This window comes from Rosa chinensis, chromosome 5 (genome assembly GCF_002994745.2).
Source record: "Rosa chinensis cultivar Old Blush chromosome 5, RchiOBHm-V2, whole genome shotgun sequence".
Classification (NCBI taxonomy): Eukaryota; Viridiplantae; Streptophyta; class Magnoliopsida; order Rosales; family Rosaceae; genus Rosa; species Rosa chinensis.
The window spans coordinates 79,454,756-79,471,697 of record NC_037092.1 but is presented as its reverse complement, the minus strand read 5'-3'; the positions used below and the strand labels follow the sequence as shown (position 1 = coordinate 79,471,697).

General features: G+C 37.0%; 1 protein-coding gene and 1 pseudogene across 1 annotated transcript; one reads left to right on the top strand and one right to left on the bottom strand.

Annotated features, from left to right (window-relative positions):
• Positions 1-9,228: 9,228 nt before the first annotated feature.
• Positions 9,229-9,723, bottom strand: LOC112164177 (protein DOWN-REGULATED IN DIF1 11-like). The gene has a single exon (XM_024300407.1). It carries the CDS (start codon positions 9,721-9,723, stop codon positions 9,229-9,231), a length of 495 nt encoding a protein of 164 aa, XP_024156175.1.
• Positions 9,724-13,591: 3,868 nt separating this feature from the next.
• On the top strand, positions 13,592-16,533 carry LOC112167883 (annotated as a pseudogene).
• Positions 16,534-16,942: the final 409 nt, after the last annotated feature.

The window sequence follows — 16,942 nt, the reverse complement described above, 5'->3', positions numbered from 1 at the left end:
ATATCCAATGCAAATATAGCTTCTAAGTTATTTAAACAGTAACATTCTTACATTGTCCTAGAAAAGAATGAAGATTCTTATGACTTGTGACATATTCAAGGTATAAGCTCAGCTTAGGCATCTAGCACCAAAGAAATTTAATTAGAAGCAGGAGCATACATAAGGAAGGACCATTCTCCAATACCTTGCTATCACTTCCCCAACAAGTCTTAGCAAGAGCACAAATTTCACTCCTTCACTTTCACCACTTCTTCATACACATCTTATCACTGCTCGATCTCCTCTATTATGTCACATCTCATTAAAGAGTGTTTCTATTTGAACCCAGCAAATTTCTAAGAATACCTAGCCCTAGACTTTTTATATGATACTTTCCAATTTTACCCTAACTTAATATATTAAAATATATTTATATCGATGTAAACTCTTTCCTCATGGCCACAACTCGCTGGTGACCATCACCAGCAGCTGTTACCTTCTTTATCTGAATACTACCCAGATTGAATATTCAAGTACTAATTTCTTTTCAGCCTTTAATTAAGTGAGACAACATGAGAGATTGAGCAACGAATGATTTTCATATGATAATTTCTGGGTATATTATACAGAGGATTGTGGTTATATACTTGCAAATAATTGCTAAAAGGAGATTCTCTATATCGTCGTCTCCAAACTGAATATTAGGCTTGATGTCTTGTGAAATGTTTTTACATTCTAGTATTGATTAACAAAATTTAATATTCCGAAACCCAACAATTAAATCCATAGATGCAAGACGATATCAGAAAGCAGGGGCCAAATACAAATCAGCAAAATTGTAGTTCGAGAACGAAGGGTGAGTTGCCATCAGCGACTGTCTATAGCGAAGAGTGGGAATATTTAGACAAATATTTTTAATTAATAAACTGAGGGTAAAATTGGAAAATTCTAATCTGCTGGGTGCACTTAGAAATTTGCTGGGTACATTTAGTTTGACCCCTCATCAAATGTCTCGAATTGATAACATACAATAGTCATAAAATCGATCTGTACTCATAGAACAAAACAATAGTTGTAAAATCGATATGTACTCATATTACGACATAGATCCGATCTAATAGTTTCAACATGAACTGCTTGAATGCATAAGACACATATCTTGCATGGATTAGGAAAATCTAGAGGAGTTTGAATGAGATAAGCCATGGAGATTGAGGCACCAAGGGTTTGTAAAACTGGGAAGGGAAAAAAGATTTTGCAGTGGCTTACGAAGATGGAGAGACAAGACAGAGACGGTAGTTGAGCACAAATGAGTAGGCTCTCTCCAACATAGCCTGCAAATTAAGTGGCCTTTTGGGATATTTGATGTCTTTGTGTTAGCAATTCAAGGCAATCAAAATCCCATGATCTATATACTGAAGTGATCAAAAGAAGATGAAAAGGATTCAAAGGACTTGGGAAAAACAGAAAGCTTAATATGATGCTTGAAAGGAGAGGACTCGAGTTGCTCGTTATGTTGATCATGTCTTATATATAGATGAAAATAATGGTATGTGGAAAATCATCTGCTTCTGAAATGATTGGTGAAGAAGAACTGAGATGGGTTCCCGTTATGAACACTAGCTTGTGAGAAATCACATGGCTTTGTGAGAAACATGATACACTACCTCCTTTGACATTTCATCAGAACAGGAATTGCTAATAATTTTGGAAGGGGTAGGACAAAAAGGGATGCAATAAAGATTGAATGAAGTAGTGAAGTTTTGAATAATCTCACACTACTGTATGGTAAAATAACCGAATTGCTCCTTGACTTTTCGCGAATGAAGCTTTTAAATTGCTGCCAACTTGCCCACCTTGCTAGTACTCTCCCAACACTAATATCGTTGAAATGACGCGCTAACCCTAACTTGACCCGATCAAGTCCACTAGGGAGAGCCCCTAGGATGGGCTTGCATTTTGTGGTCTAGGCCCAGCCCAAACTGACCCATTTATTTATCTCCAAGTCAAATTATATGTTAACATGGAAGAACTGAAACAAAAGTATAGTGGGAAAAAAAAAGAAATAAAAAAGGTCCTCAGCATATCAAAAAACCCTACTCAGACTATAACTCTTCTCTCTTCTGTTGTGCGTATCATATTAACTCAAGCTCTCTACAATGGCTGCAGTCAGATGCCAAATGATGGCCAGGGTCAATATTAGAATTGACCTTCAAACCATGGCTGCAGAACAATGACGTCGCGATTGGAAATCCTCAGTGGCTTGCTTATGTGTATAAGGTGTTCGATTTGTGAGCGAGCGGTGGTTGGTTTCTCTTGCGCTTAATAGACTTCTAATAACTTCCAAAACTTTCCCATTTCTGAGTATACTTCTACATTAGAGCTTCATCTTTCATCTTCAAAGATCTTTCCCCATTCACTCTTTGATTCTCTCCCCCATTTGAATCTTGTGTCAGTTGTGTGTTAACAACGGCAGAAGAGAAAGGAAGTGCGAATGAACAAGAGTTGAAGAAGAGCAGGCTTCTCCTCCTGAGGTTACTTTCTCCACAATTTTCTTCTAATTTCATGTGATAAAATTTCCCAAAACCCCCCATTCCAATAATTAAAAACAGCAACCCCTTTCATCCAGCTGCCATACTTTGAACACAAATCCTAACTTAAGTGTTACTTGCCAGTCTAGGCTAGGAGAAAGCTGGGGATGGTGAGGTTTCCTAATAAATTTGTAGGCTGGGAGAGACTGAGATCAAAGTTCATGTGAGCGAGGAAGAAGAGGTATATAACTATATATTAAACAAGAAGAGAGGCACTTGGCATTGGTTTTGCCTTAGAAGTGATAACTAGAAAAACCAATGCCGAAAACAATATAGTCAAAACTTTGAGTGTAGCACTCCCAAAGATCCATCGCTAAGCACTAGTATCCAAACACCCATCCGGCAGCCGACCCACATCGTTGGCCTGCCTAAACGTCCCGGCCGCTGCCGGACGAGTAGGAATTCGCAGAAGTTGACCCTCTTTTCCTAAGGTTTTTTAGAGCAGCGATATGAATCACAAGAATACTGTGTCATTTATTCATTTTCTCCCAATACTTACGAATAAAGGTGGCAGATGGGCCGCTAGGCCAGAGCACGGCACAAGCCCACCACACTTAAAAGCAACCCGGCGCGACATGAGCCCGTTAGCAACCTGGTATGACCCAAGCACGTTATTCTAACTGGTCGGGCTAGGCCGAGAAACATTGGCCTAATGACCCGGCTTGGCCAAAGCCCGCTATGGACCCGACACGGCCCGAGCACGACGTATTGCAAGTCTTCGCCTAGCCCGTTTCTATAAAGATAATATATAATTTGTAAACAATAAACTTATAACATTAAATTTTAAAGACTAGTTTTCAGGGTACATGTTGCAACTATTTAATGAATATTTTCCGTTTCTATAGTATAATATTAATTATATTTTTTATAATATAAAAGATAATATATAATATATAATTTATAGACAATAAACTTATTACATTAAATTTTAATGAATAGTTTCTGGTATTACATGAGTTACAACTTATATTTATAATACTGCGCTTGACTAATTTTAATTTTCAGCACGATACAAAAGGCACAACCCTTTTATTGGCCCGACACGAGCACGTCTTGGCACATTGTGGGCTTAGGCTGTAGGCCGGATTGGGCTTAATGTTTTAGTATATAGGCCGGCCCGAAGCCCCATTAAGTGAGTTGGGCTGGCATGTTTGCCACCTCTACTTACGAAACATAAGAGATATTGATCAATCGAGAATTAAATGTACTTCAATAAATGGATAGTTATCACAACATTTTGTCTTAAGTGATCCATCAACTATTTAATACTCATGAAAAACTGAAAGAATATCTCAAATGTACAATCTCTTTACATTATGTTTTAAACATGAACTATTCAAATAATGAAACTGTAAAATAAGAATACGTTAATGGCCCCCCAATTCAATGCGTTTTTATTCTGCAAGCTCCATAGAATTTAGATTCTATTTCGTTCCTGGTGGTCGGTACCTAAAGCCTAATATGGTTGGGCTTAAAGCTAGGAAAGTAGCAAACACAGATCGACAACTTGGAGCTAGCTAGCAACAATAATGCATGTTTGTGAAAAGCTTCTTGAGGATCGATGACACATATACTGTACCGAACTACCTAGCTAGAAGATTCTACCAATTGAAATTCTATGATATACTGATATACAACAAGATGAGATTAGAAAGGAGCAGGAACAGCAAGGAATCGACCAGTTTTAACAACTGAGAAACACTTTTGCCAAATCTGCACACTCTTAGCCAATGCCATGGAAGCTTTTGCTTTATTTCTCGGGTTCACAAATTTCGCTAACCTACTGTGACAGCCATATCAAGGGCTGTCACTCGGTCGGTTCGAATCGGTTATAGGCATTACCAACTTCAAAACCAAAGCTTTCGGTTTCAAAACTGAGCTACCAATTACCAACCAAAATTTTCGGTTTTTAATTATATCTACCAAATCAGGTATTTCGGTTTTCGGTATTACCAAATTTAGAATAACTAATTCTTTATAATATAAATTAGAATGAACAAAACTAGGTTTTTGAATTTTATAGTCATAAACGTTGTATTCATCTACTAATTATAGCTTTCTTTTGTATATATGACATCAAGTTCTAGCAATTTTCAATAAAACTAGGTTATTTAACCATCTTTGACTAGGTTACTTAAAATACATGTACTATTAATGTAGTATATGTAGTAATGTTCATACTATTATAAAAGTTTTTATGTTTATTTCTTAATATACATGTATGTGTATTGAAAATTGTAGTATATAAATCTAATATTTAGATAATCGGTAGATTCGGTATTTACCAAAACCAAACCAACTTTTTCGGTAATTTTCGATTTCGGTTTTATCGGTCTCGGTTACCAAAAAGTCGGTTTACCAAACCTAAAACATCAGTTGGTATTCGGTTGGTTTGGTAATTACCAAACCAAGTGGCAGCCCTAGCCATATCCCATATGCACAAGGTTCTTGCAACAATTCTTATTAAGAGGGTCGATTTTGAACATACCGCGGTAAATCTCTTTAACACAATTTAGGTTGAAGTTGTCTTCACATTGGTCTAAATTGTCATAATATCCACGAAATGGCTCTGGTGGAAACCCATACTCGATCGTAACTGGAGCGTAGGCTTCATCATCTTCAGAGCTAGCAGGGGTAATGGACTCATCGGGTAGATAGTCATAATCAGGAACTTGAGCTGCTGCAGATGACATGAGCAATGATACACTTGCAAAGACCAAACCAACCATGACAAATCTTGCCATGTTAAATTGAAGACAACTAACTTTAGATAAATGTCGGAGGAATTAAATCTTTGCCATTTTTCTCGTGTTTTTATATTGTGTATCCATTCATGAATTCATTCAAACCCAATTAATGTTTCAGTTGTTTTATTGAATGGATTTACGTTTACTCAAGTGAAACAATGTTTGGTTACATCTATTCATCCTAGATGGATATATATGATACGATGATAGGTTGGAATTGCAATGTTACTGCTAAACATGCGTTGAACAAGTACTGTTAAACATCCCACTCTTTTATTAAAAGAGTGGGATGTTTAACAGTATCACTAATCAAGTGATGTTAGTGCTAAACATCTTACTAAACTTATAGTTTTTCATTCCGTTGTGTCGCATCCCACTCTTTTATGTTATTCTTACATCGATTTGAAGATCTGATATTTATTTAAATCTCTAAATAATCATCTCTTTTAAATTTAGATACAAAACTAGCTACACTTTTTTATTATGATTGAAATTACCTTACACTTGTTGCACTTAGAGAATCTTTAGCAATGCTAGCCATTTTTTAGTCAAATTTTAGCTAAAGTAGCTAAAAAGTCATTTTAGAAATACGTCTGCATCAATGCACTATATTTTAGCTACTTTTGAATTTATGTTATTTTTTAAATAAATATTAAATAGTTTAAATGTATTTATAAATTACATAAAATAATTTAAATTGAATGTTTTAAATTATAGAGAGCCTCATCTCGCTCTCTATATTTAGGAGCGAGATAACTAAAAGTTATAATGGAGTGTCATTTAGAAGTCTGGTGTCGCTGCTAAAATAGATGAAAAGCTAAACATACTTTCCAAAATAGTTGAGTTAGAATAGAAAATCTGTTAAAAATGCTCTTATTCTTTACAAAACACTTTTTATTTCCCTGAGTTTCCCTAAAAAATTAATGAGCATATGCCAAATAAAAGGTAGAAGTTTAGTCTTGTAAACCACCACAAGTGATGGAGTTGGTAAAAGTCTCTAAGCGTGGAACTCTCATACCTTGATTCAAATTCAGTTAACACTTATTGAAGTTTAAATCCTAGTTTATCTTTTGTGGCTAGGGGGAGGAACTCCCGACACGGATTAGTCTTTGGCCTATAAAGCCTTTGAAGATGCCGTGTGATCTCGATCAAAGAAAAAAAAATTAGTCTTTTCATTTTTAAGAAAGATATTGTTAATTACATTGTCAAATATTTAACTATATTCACCATCACTTTTTCTACAAATTAACTGCGAACTGAGAAATTTAAAATGCACTCTCCACATTATTACTTCAGAGGTTGTGGGGGATTTGTATGTCTCACAATTCAAAGCACACCTCTTTGTTTTTGAGAGGCAAATAACTTCTACTATAATAAATTTAAAAAAAATTATATGGAAGAGATCGCCAAACATTGTATAGAGATGGCTTAATCTCTCGCTCTTAGTTTCTCCTTCTTCACGTCGAGAGTAGATGGCAATTGTCTCTGCCTCTATGGGGCGCTTTTGCCAGGGTTTCATACTTAATTGGAGGTGTTGTCTTCGTTTTCTCACTCTCTTGCTTTTCCTTTTGTTCTGTCGTTGTGCATTATTGTTTCTCTCATCAAGGCCAAACTGCCTTCCTCTATATATGTTGTATTTACTTCTCTTGATTTGTTTCTCTTTAGCCCTTAGGGGCAGCTCTAAGGGTGTGGGGTGGGTGCTGCAACACAAGGCCTTCGAAAATCGAAGTGTTCCAATTTTGTGACACCTCAGTTAAATTGTTATATATCTTCGAAATGTTACAATGGATTAGAATAGTGGTATTGTTCAGATGGCAGATTTGATGTGTTATTTCTACTTTTTCGAGGCTAAGTTTCATTCACATTTTTTCACTAGGCCTCAAAATGCTCAGGTTCAGCCTTGTTAGCACAGTTGTTCTCGTAGCCTTGGATCATTTTCCTTCATTTTCCCTCAGTCTCCGATTGTGTCTTCTCTTCGTGGAGTGTCGTCTTAAGCAGGATTGGCCATATAATGCACTTGGGTCTCTACCCGCTAGTGCAACGTTGGTATGCTCATCCTTTGGGTGACTAGCCTTCTGATCCATGATGGATCTGCCTAATCTTTTTCTTACTTTGGTTTTTTTGTTTATGTTGGTGGCTAAAGCTCCTCTCCAGGTGATAAGCAATGGAGATTGTTGCACCTTGTTGGTGTATTTGGATTTAGGTTTCTTAGGCGTTCTTCAATTGCTTGCGGTTGCATCATCCAAGCTCTCTCACTTTGGTCGAATCGGCATCGTTCATGCTGGTTTGTTTTGGTTCATGGCGGTGCCATTACTTTGGCGACTCTTTCTCTCTAATTAAAGTTGTTGCTTGGGTATTTTGCTTTTGGTCCTGCCTAATTTGGACCTTGTTGTATTAAAAAAAGAAAAAGAAAAAGAAAACACAACACAATGGGCAATAAACAAGAAAAAGAAGGGAAATTATTTTATAGTTCCGGACTATTTTGCTTTTGGTCCTGCCTAATTTGGACCTTGTTGTATTAAAGAAAGAAAAAGAAAAAAAAAACACAACACAATGGGCAATAAACAAGAAAAACAAAGGAAATTATTTTATAGTTCCGGACTATCATGTAGCATTACCATGTGATGGTCCGAACATGTAGTAAAATAAACTATTAATTTCATATTCCATCTACTATTCACTGTCGAGCGAACCTAGGGTTTGAGCATAGAGATTGATGGCGACAGATCAGATTTAACAGAGGCGAGATCTCTCATTGTCCAGCAAGGTATTAGGGTGAGGCAGGGAAGCAGGTATGCAGCTTGGAGCAGGTATTCGAGTTTGTCGTTTTCAGCAGCAGAAGAGGAGTTGGCGCGACTTTGATTGGTTGAAGAGGAGGCTTCTACTGATTGCGGCGGCGGTTGGAGTCGAGATCGATAGGAATATGGGTTTCTGATTGGTCTCTCAGTTTGGCCGATTGTGGTCTTTTGATCACTCAATTCCGGCCTTGATCGAGTTGCTGATCTGTGCTTGGTCACCGAAGGAAGGTGGTACTGATGCTGCATTGGAGGGGTAGTCCGTCGGAAAGCATGGTGGCGGTGGTGACGACTCGCAGAGGTAGACTAGCTCCTGCTTTTACTTTCTTTGATTGCCCCAGGACTGGGCCTGGGAATGGGCTTATGGGCTTGGTCTCAGATTTGGGATGTGGGGCGTAGCAAGAGATTGTCAAGAGCTCTGACCCTTTTAAAGGGCAGGAGCCCATAGTTGTTTTTTTACAATAAATGTTTATGCTGATAAGGATATCTCCACGAGCTTTTTGAAAGTGCCCAGCTTTAGCGTACCACAATTGCGTGCTCGGCGTGTGAAGTTAGGTAGTTAGATTGCTTGCAAGGCGAGATATTTTTTGTTGGTACAGACTACTCTAAGCCATGATTGTTGAAACAGAGTAGTCGTTGTGTATTATTCTTATCTATGAATCAAGAGACATATAATTTGTATGGTCTCTTTTATAACAAAAAAAAAAATGATGGTCCGAGCTAATAATATTACTCGAATTTGATGGGAACCATACATATGGTGAAAAATTAAATTAAAAGAGCAATAAAAAATAAATACAAATCATATGGATCAATGACATCAATCCGGACCATCACGTGTACCATGCTCTGGGACCATGTTATAATTTCCCAAATAGTACAAGGTTCAAATCATGAGTTTGTTCACTCTGTTATATTCTATCTTTTTACTATAATATATTTAATTTTTTGTTTTTCAAAAAATAAAAATAAAACAAAGAGTTTCCAAAGGGCTTCAAAATTTTTAGACATCGTTAAATTTAACATGATGACAAAAAGAAGCTCCCAGTTATATATATATTGTAATTAACTAATTTGTATGGATGGATTACATGAGCTAGTGTGCAATAAGATCAATTAGAAAGGAGAAGGGGCAACAAAGGCACATGTTTCCCAAATCTGCACACTTTTAGGCAGTATCTCAGAAGCTTTTTCTTTTAGTTCCGGACGTGAGAGCAGAGCTTTCACTGACTGAATGTGACAATCATATCCCAAATGCAGAATGGCTTTGCAACTATCCGTAGTGAGAGGTTCGCTTTTAAAAATTCTGGGCAAGATCTCTTCAGCATAATATCCTGTAATCTTATTTACACATTCATCCAACTTCATATAAGATTCCGGTGATGCGTTAGGAGGGAACGCATATTGACCGTTTTCTGAAGAAATTGGAGGGAAGGCAACATCAATGACTAAATAGTCAACCTCGATGCTAGTAGGGCTCGCCGCAGCATCCTTAGAAACTTGATAAATTACCTCATATTCTTGAGCTGCTGCAAATGATGACATGAATAGTGCTACACTTACTAACACCAAACCAACCTTGACAAACACATTTTGATCAACTCTAGCCATTCTTAAAGCCAAATGTGCAATTTGTGCTTAATTAACTGTGCTAATGCAAGGTTGTTTTGTTTGATGTTGGACAAAAGGTTTTTAGTGGTTTATTTTATAGTGCTTTCATGGGTTCAGTTAATCTGATTCCTCTTTATTGTTCGGTTTTGCTTGAATTGAATTATCTACTTTATTGTTCGGTTTTGCTTAAATTGAATTATCTACGTTCCTTATTGATTTCTTAATTCTTGGGTTTAATTACCGGTCAAACTATAACTTAACCCATTAGATTTAAAATTTCTGCTATGTTGGTTTTCCTATATATTGTTCTTGTTTTAACTCAATCGTCTAGTAATCAAGTAATCATCTCAACAAATGCAATAGTCTTAGACGATCTTAGGAACTTCTTTGCAAAAGGAAAATGGTTTTTGCAATTGTTTCATTCAAGGCTCTTTTAGAAAAACAGAGAGTGACCCGTAAAAAATTGCAGGTTATTTAGCTCTAGAATATAAGTAGCTGATAGTCAAGTACTCCCGAGGATTCAAAGATGACGGGTTATGGATTCATCAACCTGATAATTCTTGTGCTCTTGCTAATTTCACAATGCTACACTAGGTAGGACCAAACGCTCCCTGGCAAACACATTGTTGTCAAACCGGGCCACGATTGAACCCAATTGCGTTGTTTTAGTAATGCGTAGCTTTGTCTGATGTTGGAAAAAGGTTTTCGATGTTTTTACTGCTTTCTTGGGTTGAATTCTAACCCTTCTTATTGTTTCTGTCCAAATAAAATGCCCAAGTCCTCAAAAGGTTAACCCAGATTTTCTTGAAATTCCCTGACCACACTTCAATTTAGGAATTGTCTTTTACTTGAAATGTCTTTTTCATGAACAGCTTCATCAATGACATCTTCGAGAAGCTTGCTCAGGAGTCGTCGAGGCTCGCTAGGTACAACAAGAAGCCGACGATTACTTCCCGGGAGATCCAGACGGCGTTGAGGCTTGTGCTTCCCGGTGAATTGGCTAAGCATGCTGTTTTTGAGGGGACTAAGGTGGTGACCAAGTTCACAAGCTCTTGAAGGATCCGGAGGGGGTTTGATTTGGCTGGCTGGCTGGCTCTGTGTGCTTTTTAGGGTTAGGGTTTCTGATTAGTAATTACGTATTTTCGTTTTATCTCTATGTAAATTTGTAGGAAATGAAATGAAGGAAATGTGGTGGTTCGTAAATTGACTCGTGTCCTATATCTATGGTTTCTGATTTGTGCTTATATGGTCTGAAATTAACATGGTTGTGATCTCATTATATTTGGGCCTTTCATTTCATTTCAGGATCTTTGTTCTCCAAAGAATATAACTTAAAAGTAAATGTAATTTACATTGGTGAGTCGGATTTTCACTCCATGACTACATTCTGTGCTTCATATTGTGAAATTAAGTAACAGTCTAGTCCTTATGTTGATGTGTTGTCATGCCAAATCCTGATCATTGGAACTCATTCTGTTAGAAAGAAATGACCTTGCTCATTACATTGGAACTGATCGAAAAGGGTACTGGTGAGTGAAATGTGGTGGTTCGTAAATTGACTTGTGTCCTATTTCTATGGTTTCCGATTTGTGCTTATATTTTGTTTAAAACAATGCCATAGTTTCTGAAATTAATATGGTTGATGATTCACATACGAATCCTTTATTTTTGGGCCTTTCATTTGATTTTGAATTTAATTGACCTTCGTGAGTTGGATTTTACTCTGGATAAATTCTGTTTTTTTTTTCTTCTTCAAATTATTAGAAATCTAAGTGATAGTGTAGTTCTTATGTGATGTTTTAGCTAGAAATGTGTTATGCTAAACATTTGAACTCATGTTCATGTGGGAAGAAATGACCATGCTCATTACATCTGATGAACAACACCTATTTTCAGTATTTTGTGCCAAATTCTGATGGTAGTATTGGGCTGATTTGTTTTACTTCTGGTATGATCGATTGAGTGTTCGGGTGCCAACCACACTAGCTTTTGTGATACAAGGTAGTGTGGCTTATCATCACTGGTCTCAGATACAAATTAATTCCATTTGTTAGGTTCTACTCTTTATTTGCTCTATGAGTCTGCAGTTCTTGGTTTTTGGACTGGTTTCTATGTTGGTGCGTATGATTGTTTGTTTGAAGATTTGAATTTTGATACATGTTTAGTAGATTATTGATCCCCCTTTTCTCTACGGAGATGCATATTTGGTAAAATGCGTTTGATTGCTTGCTTAAAGATTTGAATTTTGATACATGTTTAGTAGATTATTGATCCCCCTTTTCTCTACGGAGATGCATATTTGGTTAAATGCGTTTGATTGTTTGTTTGAAGATTTGAATTTTGATACACGTTTAGTAGATTACTGATCCCCCTTTTCTATACAGAGATGCATATTTGGTAAAACTTTGGTGTACGTGCTTAGTTAGAGGAGAATATTAAGATTGACTCTGTCAGATGGTTTGGTTGGAATTTGGGGTAACCTTTATTGGCTTTGTACGGTTTCATGAGTTTCAGCCATTGAATTGAGTTGTGTGTTTTGAGTTTTTCATACGGCTATTAGGGTTGGTGTTGATTCCTTTATGATATCTTGTCAATGCTTTGAGCTGCCTGTGCTGACTAGGCACCTAATAGTTACCACAACTAGATTTGATATATAGCATTATAATGTTATCTTCTGTCAATTTGGGTTCATACATCTTTTCTGGCGGTCGTTCTCTAGTTGGAGTACTAAAAAATATTTTCATTTTTTGTCCGTGGGAAGTTAGTCTTTGAGTTGGTATGGATTTGTAAGCTGTTATTGGGAGGATTATGTTTTCCTCCTGTGACAGAAATTTGGTGTTCGCAGTCTATACAAGTAAACTTGATGTCCATGGCAATTTTACTTGTTGCAGTTAGCAAGCGGGATTCAATCATGCATATTGGAAGTGGGTTCTATGCAATTTAAATCAGCGAAAATCTCGATGATTTCATTCCTTGCTCAAATATATTGTCTGTAATCTGTTTCTAACATTTTGGTTCGGACAACACAACTTTACATGAAGGGTTGTATTCTGGCTACACTATATGAATCTGCATATATGTCTCTTTCTCCAGTTAGAACTAAACTATTTGCAGTTCTGTCCTTCTGAATGCATCTCATGTATAAGTATGACCAATCAATTTCAGTGAATAATTTTTGGTGCATAAAGTATTAGACCCTAGAAAGTTTGGCTGTATGGTTTATGTGATCGACTATTGGTATGTTGTTGTGGTGATCCATGAGCCAACAGGGCCAACACCACAGTCGCTGTTTGAGCGTTCTTCTATTCCCACAACTGTAAAAGAACCTTCTCCATTTTCCATCAAACTTCCTGATAGAGAGATGCATGACCTGGTACTTCTGAGAATTGGTTTTAACTCGTCGCAATGACCGGCTACCCAATATATACACAATTAGGCCCACGAGATTGTGCTGATACACTAGCCATTAATAGTTGGTGTACATGTTAGTCTTGAAGAAATTTCTTATTGCAAATTGTGTTAAATGTGCTCGCCCACCTTCAATAATTTATTGTTGGCAGATGCAGCAGATCTCAGATGGGAAGAAACATTGTCAAAATGCCAGAGCACAAGGCTCCTGTAAACTGTTTTGACAATTTGATATTTCATTAGGCCCTACAATATATACAAATTACTAAGGCCATTAATCAAGCATAGTGGGAATGGCTGGGTTGGCAAGTCTATCCATGCATGAATGAAGCGACCTACCCATCAAACTCTAGAGCTCTCATTGACACACACAATATATTAGAGCTAGCTATATCGTCCTTGCCTCACACACCTCTCCACTTCACCACCACCTAGCTACCATCTGTTTCTAATTGGACTCATGGTGGCGACATGGAAAGAAAGCGTGACAAGCTCCATCAACACCATCTATCTCCTCTTCTCTGCCTATCTTGTCTTCCTCATGCAGCTCGGCTTTGCCAAGCTCCGTGCTGGCTCTGTTCTATCCAAGAATGCCACAAACATAATGCTCTCCAATGTAGTGGATGCCATTGTAGGTAGCCTCTCTTTCGGTATCTTTGGATTCGCTTTTGCATTTGGAGAAGGCTCCAATTCCAACGCTTTCATTGGTACCAATTTCTTTGCTCTCAATGACATTCCCAGTAGCTCATCTTATGACTACAACTTCTTCATTTTCCAATGGAATTTGCTATATCTGTTGCTGGCATAACAAGTGGTTCCATAGCTGAGAGAACCCAATTCAATGCATACCTCATTTTCTCTTGTTTTCTGTCTGGGTTTGTGTACCCTGTGGTGGCTCACTGGGTTTGGTCATCAAGTGGTTGGCTCAATCCTAGTTTTGTTAGTTTCTTGCTATTTGGTTCTGGTGCTATTGACTTTGCGGGAGTGGTGTGGTTCATTTGGTCGGTGGGATTGCCGGGCTTTGGGGCTCTTTCATTGAAGGCCCAAGAGTGGGCCGGTTTAATTCATTTGGGAAGCCCGCACCAATCCGAGGCCACAAAACTACCCTCGTGGTGCTCGGGATTTGTGGTTCGGATGGCTTGGGTTTAATCCGGGCTCATTCGATAAGATTCTCGTGGCCTATCCAGACACCATTGATGAAGGGAATTGGACTGCAGTGGGCCGATCGGTTGTTGTGACACCGTTAGCCGAGTCAACTTCTGGAATCGTAACCCTGTACGGTCGGCGGTTAATAGTGCCATTGGGATGCACAGGGGCGGAACCAGGATTTGATCTTTGAGGGGGTCCATACATAAAGTAGCGATCATATAACCGAATGGGAAAACATCACCAATGGTCACTGAGTTATGACTTATTCGACACTTAACTCACTGTATTTTCAACAATATCACTTAACTCACTCAGTTTTACATCCGTCTTTCACTTAACTCACTGTCGTTAATTCTGCTGTTAAAAGCTATTAAAATTGAGGGTATATTTGTCTAAACACTAAAAAAATGCATTTCTAACTTCTTCTTTTTTTTAAACAATTTTTTTTTCCAAATTATATATAAGTTAAAAAAATCATTTTTTATTAGAAATCTCAGAAATTTAAAAAATTGAAAAAAGTCTAATAAATGTAAATTGAGGGTATCTTTGTCTAAACACTACAAAATGCATTTCTAACTCTCTCTTTTTTTATAAAAAAAGACAATTTTTTTTCAAATTATATTTAAGTTCAAAAAATCCTTTTTATTAGAAATTTTAAAAAATTGAAAAAAAGTCTAATAAATGTAGTTTTTTTAAGTTTAAAATGATTTTTAAGTGTTTTGACAAATATACCCTCAATTTTAACGGTTTCTAACGGCAGTGAGTTAAGTGAAAGACGGATGTAAAACTGAGCGAGTTAAGTGATATTGTTGAAAATACAGTGAGTTAAGTGTCGAATAAGTCATAACTCAGTGACCATTGGTGATATTTCCCCTAATCGAATTATTAAGTTCATAGTAAAAAAATAAAATAAACAACGGTATGACAATAATTTAAAAATATTATTCAATAGAATTCGTAAGCAATAAGCCAACAATCAAGAAAAAATAAAACAATAATTCCATCGACTCAAAACATAACTCGACGTGGACATCTACAAATATAAAAAAATCGCATATAAACAATGAGTATTCAAAAAAATTCAATTGAAAAAAATAAGCTAAAAAACCAAAATCAGTAGAACAAAGCATAAAAAAGAATGGAAAAAAATAAGAATGGTACAAGAATCTAGTCGAGGGTTTGATCGATGAAATTTATATAAGAAAGTAACAAAAAAAAGTATCGCAAAATACCTTAATACCTTTCACTGGCTTGGTGCAGATTAAGAGAGTTAAAAAAAAAAAAAAACCAAGTTACCAGTATGGAATACAAAACACGGATTGCAAAATATATAGACAACTACCAAAATTCTTTGATCAAATTCAAATCCTAATGACCTAGGAAATAGGAATAGTTATTTATTATTACTTTGACTTCTATCACTTATCTTATTACTTCTTTAATCTTTATAAAATAAATATTATTATTTTGTTATTTTTTTTAAGTAGATACTGACAGTATGATTTGGGTAGTGGGAGGGGTCAGCATTATTATATATATAATTGATACATTTGATTTGGGGAGGATCCATTAGGTTGCATTGATTACATCATACCTGTTTAACTAATAATATATATATATATATATATATATATATATATAATTATATGTGTCAGCCGAAAAGCTAGGGGGGATCCGGACCCCTTTGGGCTGAACAGTAGTTCCGCCCCGTGCACTAGATGTTTGCAATGGAGTGCTTGGTGGGTTTGTTGCAATAACTTCCAGATGTGCGGTGGTTGAGCCATGTGCCGCAGTTGTTTGTGGATTTTTCGCCGCTTGGGTCTTAATTGGGATGAATATCTTGGCCTTCAAGCTTCAATTTGACGACCCTTTAGAGGTGGCCCAATTACACGGTTGGTGTGGTGCTTGGGGTTTGATAGTTACAGGCTTGTTTGCAAAGGAGGAGTTTGTGGTTCAAGCCTATGATTCGGGTGTGGTTGGTACACAGCTTGGCCTTATGGTCCATTAATGGGTGGGGTTGGGCTGCTCCGCGCCCAAGTGGTTGAGGCTTTGGTGATTTTATGCTGGGTTAGCTTGACAATGGGTCCTCTATTCTACACCCTTCACAAGCTTAACGTTCTGAGGATCTCAGTCGATGAAGAAATTACAGGTCTTGATGTCTGTAGCCATGGAGGCCATGTACATGTTAATACATACGAGATTCAGCCTCCCTTTTATGCAGAATATCTGCCTATGCGAGAAGATGGGTCATGATTCAGCACCATCGCTCATCACTCTGGTTCTTCTAACACAAAAGTCCCAAGATATGTCAATTTGATTCATATTAATATCCAATGCAAAAATTGCTTCCAAGTAATTTATACAGTAACATTCTTACATTGTCCTAGAAAAGAATAAAGATTCTTATGACTTGTGACATATTCAAGGTATAAGTTCAGCTCAAGCACCAAAGAAATTTAATTAGAAGCAGGAGCATACATAAGGAAGGACCATTCTCCAATACCTTGCTATCAGTTCCCCAACAAGTCTTAGCAAGAGCACAAATTTCACTCCTTCACTTTCACCACTTCTTCATACACATCTTATCACTGCTCGATCTCCTCCATTATGTCACATCTCATATTAGGACATAGATCCGATCTAATAGGTTCAACATGAACTG